This window comes from Bos taurus, chromosome 2, assembly GCF_002263795.3.
Source record: "Bos taurus isolate L1 Dominette 01449 registration number 42190680 breed Hereford chromosome 2, ARS-UCD2.0, whole genome shotgun sequence".
Lineage (NCBI taxonomy): Eukaryota > Metazoa > Chordata > Mammalia > Artiodactyla > Bovidae > Bos > Bos taurus.
The window spans coordinates 61,558,434-61,584,269 of NC_037329.1; the positions used below are offsets into that span (position 1 = coordinate 61,558,434).

General features: G+C 48.0%; 1 protein-coding gene across 1 annotated transcript in view; it reads left to right on the forward strand.

The window, feature by feature from the left end:
* The window catches only part of LCT (lactase), a 48,814-nt gene extending 23,408 nt beyond the window's left edge, over nucleotides 1-25,406 (forward strand). Inside the window, exons 7-17 of the mRNA NM_001205787.2 lie at nucleotides 2,680-3,325; nucleotides 4,487-6,034; nucleotides 6,870-7,138; nucleotides 10,448-10,738; nucleotides 12,957-13,155; nucleotides 14,748-14,950; nucleotides 16,812-16,921; nucleotides 18,529-18,663; nucleotides 23,305-23,528; nucleotides 24,341-24,568; nucleotides 25,189-25,406. Of these exons, the coding sequence (NP_001192716.2) occupies nucleotides 2,680-3,325; nucleotides 4,487-6,034; nucleotides 6,870-7,138; nucleotides 10,448-10,738; nucleotides 12,957-13,155; nucleotides 14,748-14,950; nucleotides 16,812-16,921; nucleotides 18,529-18,663; nucleotides 23,305-23,528; nucleotides 24,341-24,568; nucleotides 25,189-25,406 (4,071 nt within the window). The remainder of the gene's footprint in view (nucleotides 1-2,679; nucleotides 3,326-4,486; nucleotides 6,035-6,869; nucleotides 7,139-10,447; nucleotides 10,739-12,956; nucleotides 13,156-14,747; nucleotides 14,951-16,811; nucleotides 16,922-18,528; nucleotides 18,664-23,304; nucleotides 23,529-24,340; nucleotides 24,569-25,188) is intronic.
* The last annotated feature ends 430 nt before the right edge of the window (nucleotides 25,407-25,836 follow it).

A 25,836-nucleotide genomic window follows, 5' to 3' on the forward strand; every position in this document is an offset into this window, starting at 1 on the left:
CCTTCATATGGGTCCCAAGCATCGTCTTCCTTTTTTTTTTTTTTTTTTAATCTCCCAGAAAATCTACTAGCTTCCCTGGCAACATTCTTCAGGATAAGCACATTAGTCTGGCTTTCCCCTGCCACACTTTGGGTTCTGTTCTGAAATGGGCTTCCCTGGTGGCTCATATGGTAAAGAATCTGCCTGCAATAAGGGAGACACAAGTTCAATCCCTGGATCAGGAAGATCACCTGGAAAAGGGCATGGCAACCCACTCCAGTATTCTTGCCTGGAGAAGTCCATGGACAGAGGAGCCTGGCGGCCTACAGTCCGTGGGGTCACAAAGAGCAGGACATGACTGAGTGACTAACACGCACAAACTGCTCTGAGACAGGAGTATTCATTGTGCCCCAGGCTAGATAAGTGTCACCAAGACATTAAAACCTTTGGTGGGGAAATGATACTAACACACATCAGAAAATTAGAGAGCAATTCAAAATATGCACAGAGTGAGCTCTGTGAGTAAGCGACTCAGTATAATGCCGGAACATAGCACTGAAGTCAAGGCTTCCCTTCTGCTCTTGTTCACCACACCCACGGAGAAAGAGAACTCTACTGAAAGCAGAAGGTTTGGACCTTTCTGTGTTTTTATTGTGAAGCTCATCCCAACCTTTTCTCCTTAGGCTTCTTATCCCTACAGCTATGTCTCCTGAGATTTTCCTATAGAGACTTTGATGAGAAAGTCCACCTCACTTTTCTCTCTCGATTCTTCCTTTTATTTATAAAACATTATGATACCAGTAAGGAAAAATTTCATCTCTCTCATCATCTTACCAGTATTTCATTCCAGTCACAGTTTCCTTGCACTCACAGTGTAGTGTACCCTCGGCTTCGTACCTGTGGTTTTTTTGTTGTTGTTTTGTTGTTTTTAATGAAGTGTAGTTAATTTACAGTGTTGTGCCAATCTCTGCTGTATATCAGAGCAGCTCAGTTATATACATATATACCTTTTTAAATATTATTTTTCATTATGATTTACCCCAGGAGATTGGATATAATTCCCTGTACTATACAGCAGTATAGTATATACTGTATATACTATTATATATGGTGTTTATCTATCCCATATATGATAGTTAGTGTCTACCAACCCCAAACTCCATCCCTCTCCCTCCCCGTTTCCCCCTTGGCAACCACAAGTCAATTCCCTACGTCTGTGAGTCTGTTTCTGTTTTGTAGACAGGTTCATTTCTGCCGTATTTAGATTCCCCATATAATATCATATGCTGCTTGTCTTTCTCTTTCTGATGTATTTCGCTTGGTATGGTGATTTTTGGTTGCATCCATGTTGCTGCAGATGGGGTTATTTCATTTTTCATGGCTGAGTAGTATCCCAGTGTATATATGTGCCACATCTTGTTTATTCATTCCTCTGTCAATGGACATTTCGGTTGTTCCCATGTTTTGCCCTGACACCAGCAAGCTTAGAAGGGAAGCATTCCTGCTTTTAAGAAAGGAGCACAGTTTGCTGCTGGAGGTCTGGGCCCAGTTAAGGACTAATATTTGGTACACTAGAAGCAGTCAGGAGCTCCTCTTCATAGAGCCATGTTTTGGTATAACATTCTTCAAACACAGGTGTCATCCTCTTCACATGACGAAAAGAAGAGGCGCTCAGTAATAACAAACCCCTTCCTGCACCCCAGTCTCTGCTCTGTGCTCTGCTCACACAGCTGCCCTGAGTCCTTCAGGGAGGATCCAGAATGACCCACTTCCTGCAGACCAAGCTGAAGTCGAGAGAGAAGATGGTTTGAGTTTCCTGAGCATGTGACAGAGTCGATTTAAATGTAGACTTGTTATGCTCCACACACCCCTCCTTTGCCCAGTTTCTCATGGCACTCCACCAAGGAACCATGCTGACTTTTGTAAGACCATGAGTTGAGTTTACGAACAGGTCCTGGTGGTGGTTTCTCTTCCTAGGTTTCATTAAGTAGAAAGGAGATCAGGCAGGCTAGAAAGACTTTCCCCCTCCTTTGTGTTAACTAAAATGGTCCCCACTTCCAACTAGTTGTCGGCTCGCTAGTCCCTAAGCCCTTACTGAGCACAGAGGCCGCACAGCACTGTGAGTGACGGTACAAGCCCGAGGCGGGACGGCCTGCGTCTACCCCTTGTCTGGATCTGCGTTCCTCACCTGTGTTGTAGAAATAGTATTAGCACTTGTCAAACAAGTGAGGATCACACGAGAGAAGCCATTAACCCTTGTCAGTGTGGTTGCGGTGCTATTGCTGATGATCTGACGGTGGTGTTGACTGCTTGTCAACACTTGTGGACGTCGTTGCTGTTGGCCTGTGAGGCTATTGTCCATGTTGCTGATGTTGCTGGCACGGTGGTGTTGTCAACATTGTCCATGGCCCAGCCTCCTTTACATTGTTAGCATCAGTCTTCTCGGTGCTGTTGACATGATGTTTTGTTGATTTGTTGCCAGTGTGATGTAGGTGTTAACTTGTCGATGACTTGATGACATTGTTGACATCAATGTTGATATATTGATGTTGACATCGTCAGTCTTACTGCTTTTATTAACTTGCTACCATCATTCACCTCGGTGTTAACTTGCTAACATTGTTCTCATTGACTTGTTGCTGACTTGTGGGTGGTGCAGCTGTCACTAAGTCCTGTATTTCCTTCCTTCTTCCTCACAAGGTGGCCCACATGGTCCTCAAGGCGCACGCCAGGGCTTGGCACCACTACAACAGCCACCACCGCCCACAGCAGCAGGGGCGTGTGGGCATCGTGCTGAACTCAGACTGGGCAGAACCCCTGTCCCCAGAGAGGCCTGAGGACCTGAGAGCCGCCGAACGCTTCCTGCACTTCATGCTGGGCTGGTTTGCACACCCCATCTTTGTGGATGGGGACTACCCGGCTGCCCTGAGGGCCCAGATTCAACAGATGAACAAGCAGTGCCCCAGTCCTGTGGCCCAGCTCCCTGAGTTCACCGAGGCAGAGAAACAGCTCTTGAAAGGCTCTGCTGATTTTCTGGGTCTGTCCCATTACACTTCCCGCCTCATCAGCAAGGCCCGAGGAGATACCTGCATCCCCAGCTATGATACCATCGGAGGCTTCTCCCAGCATGTGGACCCCACATGGCCCCAGACCGCATCCCCTTGGATTCGTGTGGTGCCCTGGGGCATAAGGAGGCTGTTGAACTTTGTATCCTTGGAATACACAAAAGGCAAAGTTCCAATCTACCTAGCTGGGAACGGCATGCCCATAGGGGAGAGTGAAGACCTCATCGATGATTCCCTGAGAGTCGACTATTTCAACCAGTATATCAATGAGGTGCTCAAGGGTAAGAACATGGATATGCTGGTGATTGAGCATGGGTGGTACTTCATTAAGTCTTCAGAGTTTTGTTTTATGGGACAAAAAACGGTCTCCCATGGAAATGAAGCCAGAAAGTAGTGTTTGTAGTAATAGTCAGCTCTTCATTCATATCAGCCATCTAACTCTCTCCCTAAAGGCCTTAAGTCTTTGCTTTTATATTCTTAGTCCCTACAGTGTTCCTTCTATGCTCTGCCCATCTGAGTCCTAACCATTCATCAAGCCTCATCATCTTTTTGTTGTTGTTCACAGCATGTGGCTTGCAGGATCTTAGATCTCTGACCAAGGATCAAACTCATGCCCCTTGAATTGGGAGCAGGGAGTCCTAACCACTGGACCACCAGGGAAGTCCCCTCCAATCCTAATTCTAGATAAACAATTTATGTAACCTTACAGGCTTTGCCTTTACAAGTCTCCCCTATTTTATAGCAGAACACAGTTCAAGTGCTTCTTAAATCGATGCCTTCTGGGCTGCAGTGCTCAGTTCAATCCAGTCGCTCAGTCGTGTCCGACTCTTTGTGACCACATGGACTACAGCATGCCAGGCTTCCCTGTCCATCACCAACTCCTGAAGCTTGCTCAAACTCATGTCCATTGAGCCAGTGATGCCATCCAACTATCTCATCCTCTGTCATCCCCTTCTCCTCCTGCCTTCAATCTTTCCCAGCATCAGGGTCTTTTCTGGGTCAGTTCTTCACATCAGGTGGCCAAAGTATTGGACTTTCAGCTTCAACATCAGTCCTTCCAATGAATATTCAGGACTGATTTCCTTTAGGATTGACTGATTTGATCTCCTTGCAGTCCAAGGGACTCTCAAGAGTTTTCTCCAACATCCCAGTTCAAAAACATCAATTCTTCACTGCTCGACTTTCTTTATAGTCCAACTCTCACATCCATACATGACTACTGGAAAAACCATGGCTTTGACTAGACAGACCCTTGTTGGCAAAGTAATGTCTCTGCTTTTTAATATTCTGTGTAGTTTGGTCATAGCTTTTCTTCCAAGGAGCATGGCTGCAGTGCTGAGAAACCCCAAATAAACACCTCTATTTGAAAAATAATAGCAGAGACTTTAGAACAATCAGAAACAGAGACTTTAAAGCAGTCCCAATTTTGTTTTTCTCCACAGCTATCAAAGAAGACTCGGTGGTTGTTCAGTCTTACATCGCTCGCTCCTTCATTGATGGCTTTGAAGGCCCTTCTGGGTATAGCCAGAGGTTTGGGCTGTACCATGTCAACTTCGATGACAGCAGCAGGCCAAGGACTGCCAGGAAATCTGCCTATTTTTTCACCAGCATGATCGAAAAAAATGGTTTCCTCAACAAGGTAGTAAAAAGACAGTCACCACCCAGCATAGCAAACGTCCCCCGGAAAATCAGAGCCTTCTCTTTTCCATCCGAGGTGCCCTCCAAGGCAAAAGTGGTCTGGGAGAAGTTCTCCAACCAACCCAAGTTTGAGAGAGATCTGTTCTACCACGGCACATTCCGCGATGACTTTCTGTGGGGCGTGTCCTCGTCAGCCTATCAGATTGAAGGAGCTTGGGACGCTGACGGCAAAGGCCCCAGCATCTGGGACAACTTTACCCACACACCAGGGAGCAACGTGAAAGACAATGCCACTGGAGACGTGGCCTGTGACAGCTATAACCACCTGGATGCCGACCTGAACATGCTCCAAGCATTGAAGGTGAAGGCTTATCGCTTCTCCATCTCCTGGTCTCGGATTTTCCCAACTGGGAGAAACACTTCTGTCAACGCACATGGTGTGGATTATTACAACAAGCTGATCAATGGCTTGGTGGAAAACAACATCTCTCCCATGGTGACCCTGTTCCACTGGGACCTGCCCCAGGCCCTGCAGGACATCGGAGGCTGGGAGAATCCTTTACTGGTTGACTTGTTCAACAGCTATGCAGACTTCTGCTTCCAGACCTTTGGTGACAGAGTCAAGTTCTGGATGACTTTTAATGAGCCCACGTACCAGGCCTGGTTGGGATATGGCTCAGGGGAATTTCCCCCAAATGTGAATGACTCAGGCAGTGGACCTTACCGGATTGGCCATGCAATCATCAAAGCTCATGCCAGAGTCTATCACACGTACGACGAGAAGTACAGGCAAGAGCAGAAGGGGGTCATCTCCTTGAGCCTCAGTTCCCACTGGGCAGAGCCCCAGTCGCTGGTCCCCAGGGACGTGGAGGCAGCTGACCGGATGCTGCAGTTCTCCTTGGGTTGGTTTGCCCACCCCATCTTCCGAAACGGAGACTACCCCGATGCCATGAAGTGGAAGGTGGGGAACAGGAGTGAACTGCAGCACTTGGCCACCTCCCGCCTGCCCAGCTTCACGGAGGAGGAGAAGCAGTACATCGCAGCTACCGCCGACGTGTTCTGCCTCAACACTTACTCCTCCAGGATTGTGCAACACACGACACCCAGGTTAAACCCACCCTCCTACACAAGTGACCAGGAGCTGCTGGAGTGGGAGGACACTTCCTGGCCTGCCACAGCCATGAACAGGGCTGCCGCCTGGGGGATGCGGAGACTGCTCAACTGGATCAAGGAAGAGTATGGGGACATCCCCGTTTACATCACTGAGAACGGAGTGGGGCTGACAGACCCCAAACTGGAAGACACCGACAGGATATTTTACCACAAAACCTATATCAATGAAGCTTTGAAAGGTATGTGAGGGTTCATGTTCCCCTTAGAGTCTCCCAACATCCGTATGTCAGGAGCCTTGGCAGAATGGAGTACAAATCATCAACAGGTCTCTCTTTTATACCCTGGTCCTTTAACTCTTTCCCTGTCTGAGGATACATATCCCTCTGGAATCTGAAAAAAAAGCAATGATCATCGCCCCAAATGTGCACACAGAGTCCCACAAGAGTATTTTCATTATTGACCAACTAGTGTGTGACAAGTACTATTCTAAGTGCTGGGGACACAGCAGGGAACAAAACAAACACCTTTATGCTGACAAGGAACTTATTATATTCTGGTAGATTCCATTTGTCAGGCTTCTCTGGTGGCTCAGATGGGAAGAATCTGCCTGCAATGCAGGAGCCCCAGGTTCTGTCCCTGGGTCACAAAGATCCCCTGGAGAAGGGAATGGCAATCCAATCCAGTATTGCTTGGATAATTCCATGGACAGAGGAGCCTGGTGCACTACAGTTCATGGGGTCTCCAAGAGTCAGACACAACTGAGTGACTAGCACTGACTTTCAGGTTCCATGTACCCTAGAGGAATAACCTCTAAAGTGGGCTAAGACTCTTGAATTTCAGACATGTCCCTTTAGTCCAACAAAAGAATTTGATTTTGCAAAGATCAGCCATTAATACTTGTTATGGGGTTATCAGTATTAACAAAAAGATGGTCTATTATGGGACACATTACTTGTGTGTACAAGTTGGTGGTTGAAGACCGCCTGAAGTGAGGAGCCAGTACGTGGCTGCGCTTCTTGGGCCCTGACCCTCCTGGTATAAAGCTGTCCTCTGCCCTCTGTGCAATGTCCCCAGCCTACAGACTTGATGGTGTCAACCTTCGAGGATATGCTGCCTGGTCCCTGATGGACAACTTTGAGTGGCTGAATGGCTACACGGTCAAGTTTGGACTGTACCATGTTGATTTTGATGACGTGAACAAGTCTCGCACAGCAAGAGCCTCAGCCAGGTACTACACAGAGGTCATCACCAACAATGGCATGCCGCTGTCCAAAGAGGATGAGTTCCTATACGGACAGTTCCCCAAGGACTTCATCTGGAGTGCAGCTACTGCCTCATATCAGGTGAGGAGTTAACCATCTACATTAGATCTACTATGTGCCAGGCTCTGTCAGGGCTGCAGAGGGCAGACAGGAGCAGTGGATTTTCACAGACCTGTGGGCAGGAGGTACAGGTACTGCAGGGTGGGGATAAAGGGGCATCTGGGAGGCCCTCTTCCCAGACAGTCTGGCTTGTTCACATCCCCAAATTCAGGTGGACAAGTACAGTTAGAAGGGCCAGGCTGAGATAGGTGTTAGCAGGCCAGATGGAGCAGGTGGAACCACGCAGAAACCCTTAGGCAAAGATGTGCAAATAAGAAGATTCTCAGCTGGATGCCTTCATTTCTTACCTAGTATCTTCCAAGCAGACAGTTTGATCAAAATGACTATCATGCGGACCCGGGCTTTTTCTGACGTCCTAATAACATGCCTTTACCTTATTCACGCTAAATGAATACTAATACTCACTAATACTAATACTCACTAATACTCACTAATACAGAAAATACGAGGGTTCACTTTTCCTCAGAGAAATGAAAGCTACAAAGTGAAGTGTGACTTGCCTAGGCAGCTAAGGGTGGGACTCTGCTTTACATCTCCTGCCTCCTTTCATTTCCTTTGATCCAGGAGTGGGGGCTCTGTATTCTCAATGTGGAACCTGGGCAGGGTCAGTGGTCTGAGCTGACCTGACTCTGGGTTGCTCAGCCCTTGAGTTTTTTCTAAGTGACCATAGCTGCTGAAACTGTTTCCAAGAAAGATGAGGGTAGCCCCACCAGATGACCAGACTACCATGATATAGTGACGTCTCAGACCAAGTTTTGCAGTGTCCAGACGTACGTTAGCTAAGCACACAAACATAGAAACTATTCATATGTCTTATTCCACTGCCTGGAAGAAACCGCAGTTCTTAGTCCTCTTTGGAGCTCTGGTCAACACTGAACATGAAAGGTTCATTGGAGGAAATGCCAAGATTTCAGAGACAGAATCCTGTTACTCTTACTTGAGGCAGACAGAATTCTCTGTAGAAAGGTTTCTCCAGCTGGGCCAACTGACATTTGGGGCTGGAGAACTCTGCTGTGGGCCCATCCTGTGCACCGTGGTCCGTCCCGTGAACCGTGGGCCCGTCCCGTGCACCGTGGGCCCGTCCCATGCACCATGGTCCGTCCCGTGCACCGTGGGCCCGTCCCGTGCACCATGGTCCGTCCCGTGCACCGTGGGCCCGTCCCGTGCACCGTGGGCCCGTCCCGTGCACCGTGGGCCGTCCCGTGCACCGTGGGCCGTCCCGTGCACCGTGGGCCGTCCCGTGCACCGTGGGCCCGTCCCGTGCACCGTGGGCCCGTCCCGTGCACCGTGGGCCCGTCCCGTGCACCGTGGTCCGTCCCGTGCACCGTGGGCCCATCCTATGCACTATGGCTCCATCCTGTGCACCATGGGCCCGTCCCGTGCACCGTGGGCCCGTCCTGTGCACTATGGCTCCATCCTGTGCACCGTGGGCCCGTCCTGTGCACTATGGCTCTGTCCTATGCACCGTGGGCCCGTCCTGTGCACTATGGCTCCATCCTGTGCACCGTGGGCCCATCCTGTGCACCGTGGGCCCGTCCTGTGCACTGTGGCCCGTCCTATGCACTATGGCTCCATCCTGTGCACCGTGGGCCTGTCCCGTGCACCGTGGCCTGTCTCGTGCACTGTGGGATGTTTAGCAGCAAACCTGGTCTCTGCCCACTAGATGCCCGTAGACCCCTCTCCAGCTGTAACAACCAGCAATGTCTCCAGACATTGCTAAGTGTCTCCTCGGGGACAAATAGTCCCTGGGTGAGAATAGGCCATGGGTTTCTAGCTGGACTTATTCTAGGTCCAGGGAAAGGGTCTTATTCTAGGGCACGGGCTGCAGTCCTGAATTAGGTATCACTGTGACAGTTGATGAACGGTGATTTTTCTCAGTCCATCATTGCTTTTATATTTATTAGGTGGCATTCAACAGAAAGGTCGAGTTTTGTCGGTTTTATGTTTTATTTACATATAAATACATATTGATATGTATCAAAAGTATGGCCTCATGAAATTCTATTTTGTTCGGTGGGTTATACTTTTGTCATCATCAGTATGGAGATACTTAAATCGTCCCACATTTTGCCAGGTGGATGGTCCTTTAGCCAGAGCCTGTGTCCTTTTGACGTGGCCCATCGTTCTTTGAGCACTTTCCTAATTCTTTCCGGTACAACAAGATGTTCCAAGCATCTTCTGTACTTTCTGCCCCAGCCCTGTAATCAGCCATTTCTCTAATGAGCCCTGGTTTCTTTTATTGGATAAGGGCATCTAGAAATCAAGATCTAGGTCCTTGGTGTACTCACGGGTCATTACTTCTAGGCCCTCTAGAAGTGGACAGAGCGAGGAAATACATGTGTGCACACACACATATATCTACTTCTACATGCACCCACATCTTTATGTATGTTAAAAAAACACCTTGATACCTCCAGGTTCAATCCTACTCCACAAGGTTAATGCTCGCCTTCCCGCTTTTCATATTCATCTCTCTTTTCTCCAATGATGAGAAATCTAACTCCTAATATCCTCAACATAGTCACTTACTGTCTTAGTCGCCCTGCATTAACTAGTCTCCCAACCACCAAGCCATCTCCTCCACTCAGATGGACAGCAGCTAGCGCCTTCCCGCTGCTCCAACGCCCTGCCACTCTCACAGGGGCCGTGCAGGCCAAGCCTGGATGAGCATTCTTGGTTAAAGCGCCACACTGCTTAGCCGCAGCCAGTCACGGAGTTTCACACCATACCCGTCCAAGTGTTTTATAGTGATTTATAGACACTACACATCTTGGACTACCTAAGCCCATGGGTAGGCATTTGCCCAGTGGCTTGTGGTCAGTTTGCCTGTAGATTAGGTGAAAGGAGGAAAAGGAAGCACAGAAACAGTGATACCCGTCCTGATTAGAAACTCTGCCTCCACGTCTGGCATCACTGGGATTTGTCTGACTGTGCTTGGGGTTAAGGCACATCAGATTGTTCATCGAAACATTTAATGAGCACCCGCCGTACACCAGACATTGCTGCACTGACAGCCGGGCCACCAAGGTGACAGATGCCACGTCTAGTCTTCCTAGTCTTGCTGGAGGGAAGCCAGTCAGCAGACACATAACTGCTCAGTGCAGTGTGATAGTCCCATGACGTTCAGAAAGTGTGTACAGGAAGCTGCAGGAGTTCAGAAATCGGGGGGAGCCGAGAAGGTGATGCTGACTTACGTCCTGACTCAGGACCCCCCACTGACAGGAAGGGCTTGACTACATGACTGACTTGACCATGTCTTGTCCTCTTAAGATCGAAGGTGCATGGAGAGCAGACGGCAAAGGACTCAGTATCTGGGACACGTTTTCTCACACACCCCTGAAGGTTGAGAACAATGACACAGGAGACGTGGCCTGTGACAGTTACCACAAGATCGCCGAGGACCTGGCCGCCCTGCAGACCCTGGGCGTGACCCACTATCGCTTTTCCATCTCTTGGACTCGCATCCTCCCCGACGGGACCAACAGGTACATCAACGAGGCGGGCCTGGACTACTACGTGCGGCTCATCGACACGCTGCTGGCCGCCAACATCCAGCCCCAGGTGAGGGGCCCTGAGCAGGCCTGGGCCAAGTCCACGAGAGGGAGCCGGCTGGGCTGGGGCGCACATCTCCTGGGAAAAATCAGTGCTCTTGCCAAGTTTAATTTTTGAGTTGTCTGTAAAGATTTTCCTTCTGTCCCTGACCACCCCCTCCCAGCTATCTATTCCCCTCCTTACAGGTGACCAGGGCTGCTGAGTCTTCATGTCCTTTTGGGTATCTGACCAGTGGGCAATATGTGTGTGTGTGTGTGTGTGTGCTTTTTACCCTCCTTTTTCCTAATGGTACGATACACATAGTTTGATACTTTTTATTTACCAATAGTTCTTACAGGTATTTCCATATCCCTATGTGTTTTCCTCATTTGTCCTGTCTTTTTAGTTATGTGGAAACTGTACCTCACTTCTCTAGTCACTTCCCTATATGTGGACACTCTTCCCTGTTTTCACTCTTCTTCCTCTGTAACCAGCACTGCAATGAGTGTGTATGCATGCTAAGCTGCTTCAGTCGTGTCCAACCCTTCGCAACCCTATGGACTTCGGCCCACCAGGCTCCTCTGTCTGTGTAACTGCAGTTACATAATTACGCTAGGATAGACGTTTATAGGACATGGTCCTAGGAGAAGAACTGCTGAGGCAAAAGTTCGTGTGCTTTTAAGCCGTGAGTTCTTATGAATAATAAAGCTCATATGGGGGCCTCCTTTGCTGCCACCAGATCTTTTACGTTTTACCTGGGAGCCTAAGAACCCTTGGCCTTCTCTCCTGGGCCATCTATGACAAAGGGCCAGAGGGCACTACCTCCAGGGGACTGCTGTGTCCTCCGCGGAAGTGACTGGAGATTACCTACGGCAGCCAGAGTATAGTCTCCGAAGTATAGCCCCCTTCCTCCCACCCCACGAAGCAGAGACTTTAACAAGTCAAAGTGCTACCTGGGTGACTTCCCTGGTGGTCCAGTGGCTAAGACCCGAGCTCCCAATGCAGGGGGCCTGGGTTCAATCCCTGGTCACGGAACTAGATCCCACATGGCATACCTGAGTTCCCAGTGCAGCCAAATAAATAAATAAAAATAGATATTTAATTTCAAAGAGTGCTACCTGGACTCCTCACACTGCTAACACTGCAGGAATAAATTAGTCATGCAGCTTTATTACAGTGCGTGTGAGTGCCAGCTGTGATGGAGATGGGAGGGCCAGTGGCTGTCCTGTAGGACCCCAAGATCAGGGGGAATTTATGTCCATTACACACAATTCAGAGAGAACACAACTCAGGGCTAAATTATTTTGTGGTTCTTATTTTTTTAAATAGGGTTTAAGCTTTTATTTATTTATAGATCTTAAACTTTTATTTATTTTTGGTTGCATCACATGGCTTGTGGGATCTTAGTTCCCTAACCGGGGAATGAATCTGGGCCCTGGGCAATGAAAGCTCAGAGTCCTAACCACTGAACCATCAAGGAATTCCCTGTAGTTCTTAAGGACATTGAGACAAGGCAGAAAAGTAATATGGCCATAAAAACCTTCGAGGAGGTGTGGATCTTAAAAAAAGAAGAGAATTTGGGTGGGTGCATAGGCAGGGAAAGGGCACTTTAGGGAAAGGGAAAGACTGGGTCTGAGCTGAAGACAGTTGACAATTCAGTGGAGACCCCGGCATGGGGGTATGTCAGGAGCATCAAGGGGAGACCCGGGGGAAGAAAGGCCACCACATGGGTGTGGCCAGAGGGGCCCGTCTCCAGCAAAGGGCTCCCACTCCAAGGAAGAGCCTCCAGACACATTAGAAGTCCTTGGGGATGCCTCTTGACAAGCAAAATGCCTCCCTCCTGAAACCGTCAGAGCATTCTATCCAGGAGGTTCTGAAGCTCTAGCATTTCTGATCCTTGATTACAGTCATAGCTAACGTTTGCCGAAGAGCTGGCAGGATGTCAGTCACTTTTCCTGTCCTCTGCTGTGTGAATTAGGCCTCACAGTGATTCTGGGACATGGAGGTCTTACTGCCTGGTAGTTGGCAGAGCTGAGACTCAAACCCAGGCTTCTCTGATCCAGATGTATGAACTTTTCTCGCACTTCAGCTCTACTGTCCTATCCTTCCCGCCAAAGAAACTTGGAAGCTTTTTTGTCTCATCATTCATCCTCATTCTTAGCAACAGACATTTATGTTGGCGCATAGAGCATCAGTGGGCTCCCATGAAAAGCAGGTTGGTGGAAATACTGGTCTTGCATTTTCACAGGTGACTATTTACCACTGGGACCTGCCCCAGGCACTCCAGGATGTTGGGGGCTGGGAGAATGAGACAATTGTACAGCGGTTTAAGGAGTATGCAGAGGTGCTGTTCCAGAGGCTAGGGGACAAGGTGAAGTTTTGGATCACACTGAATGAGCCCTACGTCGTTGCTTACCAGGGCTACGGCTACGGGACGGCAGCTCCAGGTAAAAGTCTCAGATCCCACTGGTCGGCAATTGGAGGGTGGTTTTCTCAGCACCACTGACATGAAATCCAGGTGGCCCTGGAGGAGGTGGCCAGTAAAGCCTCAAGGCAATGCCTCAGAATTCCTGCCTCCCCCACCGCCCCATTCTGACACCACTTCTGCTGAACATGAACCTCACATCTCAAACCACCAAATGGCTTCTTTGCTCTGTGCATCTGATCTGCCTCTGATAGGAAGCTCCCTGAGATCAAGGGTGCAAACTAATTGATACAGGAAAGGATAGTATATCAGACTGTACAGACCCACAGTGGGGTTTTGTTTTGTTTTGTTTTGGCAACTCCCCAAATGCCAAAGTTCCCAGTATTTGATTTGGCTGACCTGGGCATAACCTGATGTTGGCATCCCACTTAGTGTGAAATTTCAAAAAATTCTGCTGCAGATGTATCAATGTCTTTAATTATGGAGAGCTGTCCTGAGCCCCGCTGGGGTCATATGTAAATATGTTATATGCAACTTATTACTTTTCTAAGACACAGAAACCTTTTAATTTCTAAATATATCAAACTCTGAGTTGTTTTTTTTTTTTTAACAGAAGTATAATTGACTTACAATGTTGTATTCCTAAGACTTTTAAATAAGGAATTGTGGACCTGTCATTGTCCCTTGAGAACCCTCTGATTTTCCTTTTCTCTAACTCTGAGCCTTAGAGAGTAAATTCGTGTTCATTTCTGTGATTTCTTGGGATTATGTGTCCCAGCTGGGAAGAGCCATGGGGAGATCTGCTTCGACTCATTATCAGATGCATCAGCCATTGGTCCTTGGTTGACGTTTTGGTTTTTTGTTCCTCCAACACATGAGAGGCTGCCTCTCTCATAACATTTGCTCTCGAGGAATCTGTGTCAGCGGCTTCCACCAACTATACTCTCCAGCTCTTTCACAGTGGGTCCCCGAAGAGAGTCAGGATGCCAGCCCTTGAGGCACACACTCTTCCAGGTACTCTGCCCGAGCCATGTGAGCCACTCTGTGGGTGAGGGGTATAGAAACCAACAGCAAGTGCCTTCTCTTTGCCAGACACAGTGCTTCTGGGCGCTTCACACACACGCTATTCACAAGAAGTCTGTATTGCTCATTTTGTAGAGGAAGAAACAGAAAGGCTGAATTACTCACCCAAAGTTACATGGTCAGCCAGGAAGAAGTGGAGCCAGGATCTGAATTCCATTCTTCCTCAAGAAAAAATCTACAGTCTTTCTCCCAAACACCAAGAGGCCATCTATCGGCAGAAAGTGATATTCTTAGCCACATTTATTCTTGTGCTGGGTCTTCATTGCTGTAGTTGCAGATTGAGGGCTACTCTCTAGTTGGGGTACGTGGGACTCTCATTGCAGTGGCTTCCCTTGTAGCTCTCAGCTCTAGGTGCATGGGCTCAGGAGTTATGGCGCACAGGCTTAGTTGCTCTGAGGCACATGGGATCTTCCTGGACTAGGGGGTCAAACCCATGTCCCCTGCATTGGCAAGTGGACTCCCAAGCACTGGACCACCAGGGAAGTCCTGGCCACATTTATTCTTCACTGACGTCTATGTCTGCATTTCCAGGGATCTCCTTTAGGCCCGGCACTGCCCCCTACATTGTTGGCCACAACCTGATAAAGGCTCACGCTGAGGCCTGGCATCTGTACAATGACGTGTACCGTGCCCGGCAAGGTGGCGTCATCTCCATCACCATCAGCAGCGACTGGGCTGAGCCCAGAGACCCCTCCAACCAGGAGGATGTGGAGGCAGCCAAGAGATACGTTCAGGTCAGATTTTCCTCTGGGTGTTGTTTTTGCTCCTTCTCTTTTCCCCTCCTGTCATGATCTAATGAAAACAGAAGTAGACTGTGAAACAAAGATTAAGGATCTAGGCTTTGTTTTGCTATTACCTTATTTTGTGCACTTGGGAAAATCATCTAACCTTTTAATATCTTAGTTTTCTTGTCTTTAAAATAGACGTGACCTAACTACCCCACAGCTTTGCTGGAATGAAAGTTCTTTGGGGTTGAGTTTTCTTTCAAGTCTTAAAAAATCAGTTATACATGCAACTCTTACTGGATGCAACATTGGCTTGAGACTAAAAAATAGAAATTCAGCCTCTTCAGTCTGTGGTTTGACTATAGGACAGGGCTGCAACGTCACACTTCACCTCTAGGTGTCACTGTCTGATTTTACTTACTCTGCCTAAGACTTCCTTAAATTGGAATTCTGTGAAACTCATCAGCGCCCCTAATTTTCTAATTCCATGAGTTTAATATAAAGACTTGCATCTTTTGGTCATGGAATTTTGCTCTTAGGAAGTAGAGACACAAGTAAGCAGGTGCCAACATGGCCCGCCTTATTTCAGTCTGGGTCCCTGAAAGGAGAAAGAGAGAACAGCCCTCTTCAGGCATAGCTTGTCCCCGGCTCCTGCTACTGTCTCTGAAAGGTTGGAAGGTGCCCTCTTCGTGTTTCAGGATCAGGAAAGAAAGGCAAGCATCTCTCTCTCCAGACTGCTCCCACGTTTGGCCCTGAGGAGACCATGCAGCCTGGCATTTCTGAAAGGACACCAATGGCCTTGGTTTGCCAAATCCTTCACAAAGGAACTTGACAAAAGTGGTCAAATGAATTAAGTGCAAACGAGAATTTAATGTCCCCATTTGGTAGTCAGCTTGTGGGGCGTGGGGGAAGCCTAGGACCAAAATTAAGGTATTCCCTCATTTCAGATGCACAGAACTGATGAATTAGAGCTATAATTCATTTTCGGAAATCAAAAACAAACCTGCAGAAATGTCACGCTGTAGTCTCATCATCAGTCTGTCAGTGAGCTGTGATTCTGCAGCCCAGGACAGTGATCTGCACACCCCCTCATGAATTCAGCTTCCCCAGAAACCCAATTCCTCACCTCCCAGTGAACTGAAGCTTCTTTTACTGGAGCGAGTATGTTCTAAACCTCATCTTTGGCTGAAAATGGAAGGCTGCTCTCACTCCACATTCCAGGCAGCAGCCAGCAGTTGCAGGGAGGATGTGAGGAGAAAAGCCTCTCAGGACCCACAGCATCACAGCACTGAAGTGCCGTGTATACCCTGTGAGGGTTAAGGGTGGCCTGAACCTTACTTAAGAAAACAAACAGGAAAGTTCCCATTTTAGGGCTGCAAGTCCAAAGCCCATGAAGAACTGCCCTTTGCCTGGGTAACCAGGAGAGCCTCGCATCTCTGCTCGCCCTAGAGGAGAGCCTCGCATCTCTGCTCGCCCTAGAAGGTTCTGATGGGCCCTTCGGCATTAGACCTCCCCTGTGGTCAGTGAGGGAATCAGGGCCTGGAGGCTTGGAGTCTCTCCCCGTCTTGGGCCCGGCCCTCCTAAGGGCAGCCAGGCAGGATCTAGCAGGCCCAGGGCTCAGTTCAGTTCACATCCCTCCAGCTGCAGTGGGTAGGAACACAGCCCTGCCCATAGTGAACTCCCAGCACGGTGACAAGACCCATGGGCATTTAAACTGCAACATGGGAACAGACTTAGAAGAAGGGCAAGTTTAAGACTGGGTGGGGAGAAGGAGGCCTGAGGTCAGTGACTCCTGGGCAGGGAGCTTGCTGTCTCCTGTGGGCCTACCTGTTAATGCCAACGCTGACTGTCCCTCCAACCCCTACTGCAGTTCATGGGAGGCTGGTTCGCACATCCGATATTCAAGAATGGGGATTACCCTGAGGTGATGAAGACGCGGATCCGTGACAGGAGCTTAGCGGAAGGCCTCAACAAGTCTCGGTAGGTCCTGGTGCCACGCCCTCAGCCACTGAGGCTCCTGGGTGGCTGGCACAGGTGCTGTTGGGGTTGGAGAGGAGTGTCTTAGGCAAGTTACTGTCTGAGCTTCCATGCATGCTGGAAAGACAACACGAGTGTGTATGTGGAGCTCTCAGCCCCGGACAGGCACAGCTCTGACAAAGGCAGTTGCTCTTGTTATTCTTTAGAATAGGCAGGCCATCTGGGGCACCCACTTCTTAGTGACCCACTGGCTCCCTCTTTGAGCCTCCTATAGCCCAGCTGTGAGGATTAAGTAATCCACCCCAACCCTTACATCATGCGTGTGCTGGCCTGGTTAGGGAAGTCCTGCTGAGCCAAAAGGTCTGATCTGTCGACCCTGGTCTCCAACCAGCAAGCGAGTGCTCCAGTTCCTCAACACAACCGTGCTGAAGCACCTACTGTGTACCAAGGCCGGTGCCAGGCCCAGCGGGGTCCACATAGAGGGGACTCTAAGTATGGCTTCCTCAGGTGCTGACACACCAGCTGGAAAGACAGTGACCTTCATCACTCCAGGGAATTCTATTCCCCAATTTCTTCATGCGTTGAAGACTCAGATGAGATCAGGGCAGGCTGGGTCGACCCAGGAGACCCCCTGGACAAGACAGGATATCGGCTGACTGGGCCTTGACAATGAACAGCACTGGGGAAAGCAGAAGGCTTTCGATCCAAGGGAAAGGGTGTGAGCACCGGCCTAGAGGTAGGAGTGAGTGGAATGCTGCAATTGGGGACACTGGCCCAGCAGCAGGGAGAGCCAAGGCCGCGTGGCAGAGCGACTGGAGGCTGGCACAGGTGCTCAGTCTTGAAGCCACAGGATCTGAGAAGCCCTTGCTGGCTCCTGAGCAGGGAAGTAAAAGGTATGGCAGCGGTGGTGTGGGGAACTTGGGCCTTAGTTTTGCCCCAGTATTTCAGAAACTCCAGGAAGTAAGGTTCTTTCCTAGGTTAATGGTAGCAGGAAGGTCAAAATGAAGTGTCAGGGCCTAAGCAGGGCATTCTCTCAGCAACCCTAAACCAGCAGCATGTGGTCAGGATCTGGGAGAGGGGAACCTCTAAGTGCTGCACACAAGGGCATGTTAATCACATCACACAGAAAAGTCTAAGAATACATGGAAAAAATGTAAATATGTATAGAAATAAGTCACACAGCAGAGACTGGCACAACATTGTAAATCACCTATATTTCAATTTTTAAAAATATATATGGAAAATGTTCTCCTAGATGTTTAAAAAGAAAGGGCAGTAAAATCATGAGAGCAGAAAAGTCCAGATCTCAAAAGGTCGATTTGTAAAAGCATTTCCCCTACTTGTAAGGACAGACTTTGGAGAAAAGAAGCATGTCTAAACAAACCACAGTAAAAACTTAAAATCAGAAGAGAGGGTCTGTGAGGGAGGTGAGGTCTGTGTTCTGGTGGAAGGAGGCTCAGGCGCTTTTGGCAGCACCTGGGAAGGGCTCTCCTGGCTCCTGGTCAGCTGCCCGTGGGCACCTCAGGTACCTGAGTTTAGAGCCCTCCACCAGCCCTGCCCTAAGAGTCTCTTCCCAAAGCCCCACGCCTTTAATGACTCCTCCCGCCCAGGCTCCCTGAGTTCACGGAGAGTGAGAAGAGGAGGATCAACGGCACCTACGACTTTTTTGGGTTCAATCACTACACCACTGTCCTGGCCTACAATTTAAACTATGCCTCTTGGATCTCTTCCTTCGATGCAGACAGGTAAGTAAGGGCAGCTGGAACAATCTTTGGGAAAGATAGCAAAATGCCCTCTTACTTAGAGGCCTGTACAGCCTCTGAAACCGCCTCCTGATGCTATGTATCCTGGGGTTTGCAAGACAAGCCCCAACTCCTGATATACACCTCTATCAGTCAGACAGTTATACAGGCTAGGATTTCCAAGATGCTTTTCATTAAAGCAGACAGGCTTAGAGTTTTTAAAAATAACTAAGATTTTCAGTTCAGTTCAGTCGCTCAGTGGTGTCCGACTCTTTGAGATCCCATGAATCTCGGCACACCAGGCCTCCCTGTCCATCACCAACTCCTGGAGTTCACTCAAACTCACGTCCATCGAGTCAGTGATGCCATCCAGCCATCTCATCCTCTGTCGTCCCCTTCTCCTCCTGCCCCCAATCCCTCCCAGCATCAGAGTCTTTTCCAAAGAGTCAACTCTTTGCATGAGGTGGTCAAAGTACTGGAGTTTCACCTTTACCATCATTCCTTCCAAAGAACTCCCAGGACTGATCTCCTTCAGAATGGACTGGTTGGATCTCCTTGCAGCCCAAGGGACTCTCAAGAGTCTTCTCCAACACCACAGTTCAAAAGCATCAATTCTTCGGCGCTCAGCTTTCTTCACAGTCCAACTCTCACATCCATACATGACCACTGGAAAAACCATAGTGTCTCTGCTTTTTAATATGCTATCTAGGTTGGTCATAACTTTCCTTCCAAGGGGTAAGCGTCTTTTTTATATATATGTTTTTTCATCAGATTTTTCTCACTTATCAGATGTATTTCAGTTAAAATAATTTTCTTTTTTCCCTTTGAGGGTAAAAGTTAAACTATTTCTCTATTACAATAATGTATGTTCACAGTAGAAACATTAGAAAGCAAGAAGAGAAAATTCTTGTCATTCAGAAGTGTATATATGTGTATAGGTATACTACCTCTCTCTATATATGATATATATATTATACATAGTTTATATAGTATGTCAGAAATTTCATACAGGAATATATTACAGAAAAACAGGATTACACTTATGCACAGTATCTCTTCCTTTTTAAAAATTTCTAAATATCTAATATTGAGACATTTACAAAGACATTGTCATTTTATTTAATAACATCTAATACTTACAAAGACATTGTTATTTTATTCCCCATCTCAAGAGGAAAGGTGCCTGGGTCCAGCCCCGGTGGATCCAGGGAATTCGAAGCGGGGATGGCGTCGGCAAGGATCAGGAAACAACTGCTTAATTAAACGTTAATTAAGGATATAGAGTAATAGAATAAGGATAGCTCAGTGAGGAAATTCAGTGGAGAAAAGAGGCTGAATAATTCAGCCAGAAGGTGAGAGAAAGAACGACATGGGGAGACCAAGTTTTGGTGAACAAGGCCCGCACTTTATTTTTCAAAGTAGTTTTTATACCTTAAGTTATGCATAGAGGATAATGGGGGAAGGGGTAGAGTCAGGCAGTAAGCCAGGCTTTCTTCCTGCAAACTTATCATATGCAAAAGTTTAGGTGATTTGCATCATCTTCTGGCCTGGAGGCCTGTTAACATTTTAAGACCCTTTCTTCAGAAAATGTATTTTTCTCTAAAGGTGATTAGTCAGGCGCCACCCTCCAAAAGCATTAAAGTTGCATTCCTATAGGGCAAAAGTGTGGTGGGCTGTAACAAGAAAAAGAATTAACGCAAGGGTCCAAGGTTACAAACATTAAAGCTACTACTTACACCAATTATATTAATCAATACACTGCCAGGGACACAGCAGGTAAGGGATATGGAGACTTAGCAGCAAACATTGGCCCAACAAGTGAAAAACCCTTCACCAATACAATTTCTAATCAATCTTTTAACTGCTCAAAGGAATCTGTATTTAGACAGTTTAGAACATCTCATGCCTCTCACAGTTGGGAGGCTCTGAACAATCACATGTGGCCGGAAAAACCTATTCAGGCAGGCTAGAGGACTTCCGAAGGAGTTTGTAGGTTGAAACACTATCACACCCAGGAACTTTATTAACTGGAGCTATAAGTCAACTCTTTTTTCAGAGCGAGGTAGTGGGGGACAGTCCCCCCCCCGCCTGTAAAGTCAGAGGTGTAGGTGAAAGCACAAAGCAGAAAGTAGGCAGGCTCTGGTTTGGGGGTAGATGCTCGAGAATTTCCAGGGGGACTCCTGAGGCTCGATCCCACCTTTGCGTATGCCGAACCTCCTTCCTCATGACCTTTGCCATGGGCGGAGTTCCTCACACTGGCTCCTGGCAGTGATAGAATTCCAGTTGAGCTATTCCAGATCCTGAAAGATTATGCTGTGAAAGTGCTGCACTCAATATGCAATATGCCGGGAGATGGCTCCCGGCAGAAAGGTTTAATATTCCAACATTCATTGTCTTCTGTAGGGTTTTTTTTTCTCCTGTAGACATTCCTTATTAGATTAAGAAAGCTTTTTTGGTCGGGTTTTGTTTTTGCTTTGTTTGGCTGTGCCACGCGGCATGCAGGATCTTAGTTCCCCCTGCAGTGGAAGTGCGGAGTCCTAGCCACTGGACTGCCAGGGAAGTCCCTTTTGTTCCTTTTCTGACAAGCACCTTTCCACATCAGTAGCTGTGAATCTGTCCGGAATCTCTGGAAACAACTGCCGACATCCCCATTCATCCTCCAACCAGCAGAGTCAGGCTTGCCGAGAGGGGCTGAGGTGGCGCCCTGCTGGTTCCTGCACCCACTCGACTGCTACCTCACCGGTCCTGGGACTGTCTTCCCAGGCGCCTGTGCTCAGCTTATGAAATGTCCCACGTTCAGTTCAGCTGAACAAGATAAATCCAGCTGCTGGTAAAAGTTTTTTTTTTTTTTAATTGAAGGACCGTGAATGTTAAATATCTAAATGGCTGGTCCTTATAATGAAATGCATGAGCCTGTGCCTCCCCTGGTGGCACACCTTTGGCACAATGTGATACCCTCTCTTTGCCCATCACTGGAGAGAGAAATAGGGTCTTGGGCACTTAAGGCAGGTCCTAGCGTATCTACCCCATCATCACACTAATGGGGGCCCAAATATTCGTTCCTGTGGGTGTACCACCTGTTGACCACACATAGGTGACTCAAGGGAGCCCCTTTCTGAAGACCTAGCACTCGCACTCCGTGGGAGTACCAGCACCCTTCCACGTCTAGTGTGAGGTGTGGCCTGTTACCGAGTGGCTTGGAGAGTTAGGTCCATGAGCAAGTCCATTCCTGTGTACTGGTGGAAAGCTAGACCAGAGAGTTTAGGTGGCCCATCCAAAGTTACACCAGCACTGATTGATGTCACTACAACCAGTGAAAAGAGAAAAGCAAAGTAATGCTCAGAATTCTCCAAGCCAGACTTCAACAGTATGTGAACCATGAACTTCCAGATGTTCAAGCTGGATTTAGAAAAGGCAGAGGAACCAGAGATCAAATTGCCAACATCTGCTGGATCATTGAAAAAACAAGAGAGTGCCAGCAAAACATCTACTTTATTGACTATGTCAAAGCCTTTGATTTTGTGGATCACAACAAACTGTAGAAAATTCTTCAAGAGAGGGGAACACCAGACCACCTGACCTGCCTCCTGAGAAATCTGTATGCAGGTCAAGAAGCAACAGTTAGAACTGGACATGGAACAACAGACTGGTTCCAAATCAGGAAAGAAGTACGTCAAGGCTGTATATTGTCACCCTGCTTATTTAACTTATATGCAGAGTACATCATGAGAAACGCTGGGCTGGAACAAGCACAAGCTGGAATCAACATTGCTGGGGGAAATATCAATAACCTCAGATATGTAGATGACACCACCCTTATGGCAGAAAGTGAAGAAGAACTTTCACTTTGATGAAAGTGAAAGAGGAGAGTGAGAAAGTTGGCTTAAAACTCAACATTCAGAAAATGAAGATCATGGCATCTGGTCCCATCACTTCAAAGCTAATAGATGGGGAAACAATGGAAACAGTGAGAGACTATTTTAGGGGGCTCCAGGATCACTGGTGGTAAGTGCAGTCATGAAATTAAGATGCTTGCTCTATGACCAACCTAGACAGCATATTAAAAAGTAGAGACATTACTTTGTCAACAAAGGTCTGTCTAGTCAGAGCTATGGTTTTTCCAGTAGTCATGTGTGTAGTGTGAGTTGGACCATAAAAGCTTAGCACTGAAGAATTGATGCTTTTGAACTGTGGTGTTGGAGAAACCTCTTGAGAGTCCCTTGGACTGCAAGGAGATCCAACCAGTCAGTCCTAAAGGAAATCAGTCCTGAATATTCATTGGAGGACTGATGCTGAAGCTGAAACTCCAATACTTTGGCCACCTAATGTGAAGAACTGACTCGTTGGAAAAGACCCCGATGTTGGGAAAGATTGAAGGCAGGAGAAGGGGACAACAGAGGATGAGATGGTTGAATGGCAACAGCAATTCTGTGGACATGAGTTTGAGTAAGCTCCGGAGTTGGTGATGGACACAGAAGCCTGGCGTGCTGCAATCCATGCGGTTGCAAAGAGTCAGACACGACTGAGCGACTGAACTGAAGAGTCAAAAGGTTGTTTTTTAGTAAAAATCTTGTTCATGCTTTGTGCAGAGGGTCTCTTGGGATTTATAAACTGACACCTAATCCCTAGTGTTTGAATTTGCAGGGGAGTGGCCTCCATCACAGACCGCTCCTGGCCAGACTCCGGCTCCTTCTGGCTGAAGATGACCCCTTTTGGCTTCAGGAGGATCCTGAACTGGTTGAAGGAGGAATACAACAACCCCCCGATCTATGTCACAGAGAACGGAGTCTCCCATCGGGGAGAAGCAAACCTCAATGACACTGCAAGGATCTACTACCTCCGCAGCTACATCAACGAGGCGCTCAAAGGTATGACGGGCCTACCCCTTCCTCTGTGTGCACCTTTTATTGTTGGAAACGTCTAACGTCTGCAGCCGATAGCGCACCCACGAGTCTCAGATGAGAAAGATGAGCCTTCTACCTCCTTTTGGGTTTAAGCCTTTTTGGGGGGCTGCACACTAAGATTTTTCCTTCTTAAAGCTCAGCAAGCAAAACCCTGCACCCGAGTTCCTGGCTTGCCCTTTTCTCTGTCTGAGCCTCCGGTGTCCATGTCCCTGAAAAGCAGCGCCCTCTTGTGGACAGTCTGGGCAGGGCCCAGGAGGAATGGGCTGGAGAGATTGTATGATCTTTTGTTCCCCAAGCAGAAGTCTGAGACCCTTACAGCTCAGCAGAACCACCAGGGATGGGACTATGACAGGGGAATGTAAGTAATGCTGAGTAAAAGAAAGTGAGCAACGCAGCAGCAAAGAGAAACAAGTAGAAAATCTTATTCCAGATAAAATCTTTCCCAAGGGTCCCTTGAGACTCTGCCCAAGACCAGTATCCTAAGATGTGAAGACGATGATAGCTGACCCAGCACGGTTAATTTAGTCTATACATGTTCCTGGCTCCTGATCAGGGTTGAGCCTGTCTAGAAAAATGCAGATGGCTCTGTGGTAACACCCACAGGGGACCAGCTAATGATTCCTTTGTGCAGGGTGGGCTGCTCTCTCCAAGAGCTGAAAAAAGCTCCCTTGACCTGCAAGTGGGGACTGTGGGAGCACTGTGGGCAGGCCCGGGCCCGGTGGAGAGGGGCTTAGCTCATCAGAGCAGCTCATGCTGGGGCCTCTGTCTTTGAGCAGCTATGCAGGATAAGGTGGACCTTCGAGGATACACGGTTTGGACTCTGATGGACAACTTCGAGTGGGCCACCGGCTTCTCAGATAAGTTTGGTTTGCATTTTGTGAACTATACTGACCCTGCTCTGCCAAGGATCCCCAGAGAGTCAGCCAAGGTCTACGCCTCCATAATCCGGTGCAGTGGCTTCCCCGACCCTGCTGCAGGGCCACATCCTTGTCTTCAGCAAGAAGGTGAGCTGTGGTTCTGGGATGGACAAAGCCAGAGGAGGAAGGGCAAATGGGCCTTTCTCAGTCCGTTTTCTTCTAGTTTATTGCCAGCCCTCTCTGCCTCTCCATCCCCTTCATTCATTCAACCAGTATTTTCTTTTTCTTTGAATGCTCCAGACATTTCAGGATGGAACAAAGGAATTAAGGGCTAAAGTTACATCTAGAAACCAGGCCCTGGCCTGGAAACAGCAATTTTAGATTCTTTCCCCAGCCCTACCATTAACTTGTTATGTAACCTTAGGCAAGAAATGAGTCAAATGCTGCGCCGAGGCCAGGATCAAAGAGTGACTAAAATATTGTGCCTGGCATTGTAAGGTGCCCAAGATTTGCTGAATGACTGACAAAGTATAAATTACTATACAAATTGAGACAATTATCCAGTATAGGTTTTACTCTAATTGCTGAAAGATGCTTAAAACTGCATGACTTCTCTCATAACTCACGAAAAGGATGTGCACAGTCACCTCCGTGATGTGCTGACCCTGGATACAGGGTAGCTTCTCTCCAGCAAGGATCTGGCTTGCGCTTAATAATCTAGGTCAACATGATCCAATAACTCCATATCACCTGTTGTCCTCTCCTAGATGCTGAGCCCACCGCCAGCCCCGTGAGACAGAACATTCAGTTCCTGGGCCTCAGGCTGAGTACGACGGAAGCCCAGACAGCGCTTAATGTGCTCTTTGCTTTCATGCTTCTTGGAGTCTGTTGTGTTGCACTTCTGTCCTACAAGTATTTTAAGCGTTCCAAGCAAAAGCACACACAACCAGGTGAACAGGAATTGAGCCACAGGTCTTCATTCTGACCCAGAAGTTACCACCTCCTCCAGTTCTCCTCCTAGTTTCTCTGCAAGTCTTTGCCACCCCCAGGACCACTGAGGATCTAATACTCTGTCTATAACAGACTTTATAAAAATCTCTGCACTCTTAAGACACTAATCTTGAAGGATTTCAAGTCCCTGATTAAAATGGAAGTATCCCCACCTTGCCCCCATATCAGGAATTCATCTGGGCATTAGAAGACCCTGCGAGTGGCTCCTGTGGAAATACGCAGTTACTGAACTCAACTACTAGGTTCTGTGAGTCATTTAACTGAACTGTTTTAATTTTCAGAGATTTTTAAAGGTGGAAACATTAGTAAAAACCATAGCAATCCTTTTCATGAAAAGATAACCGCTAGGTCATCTCCTGCTTTCTTTAAGTTCCCTCCTAGCCTCTCTTACCTTCTGTTTCTCA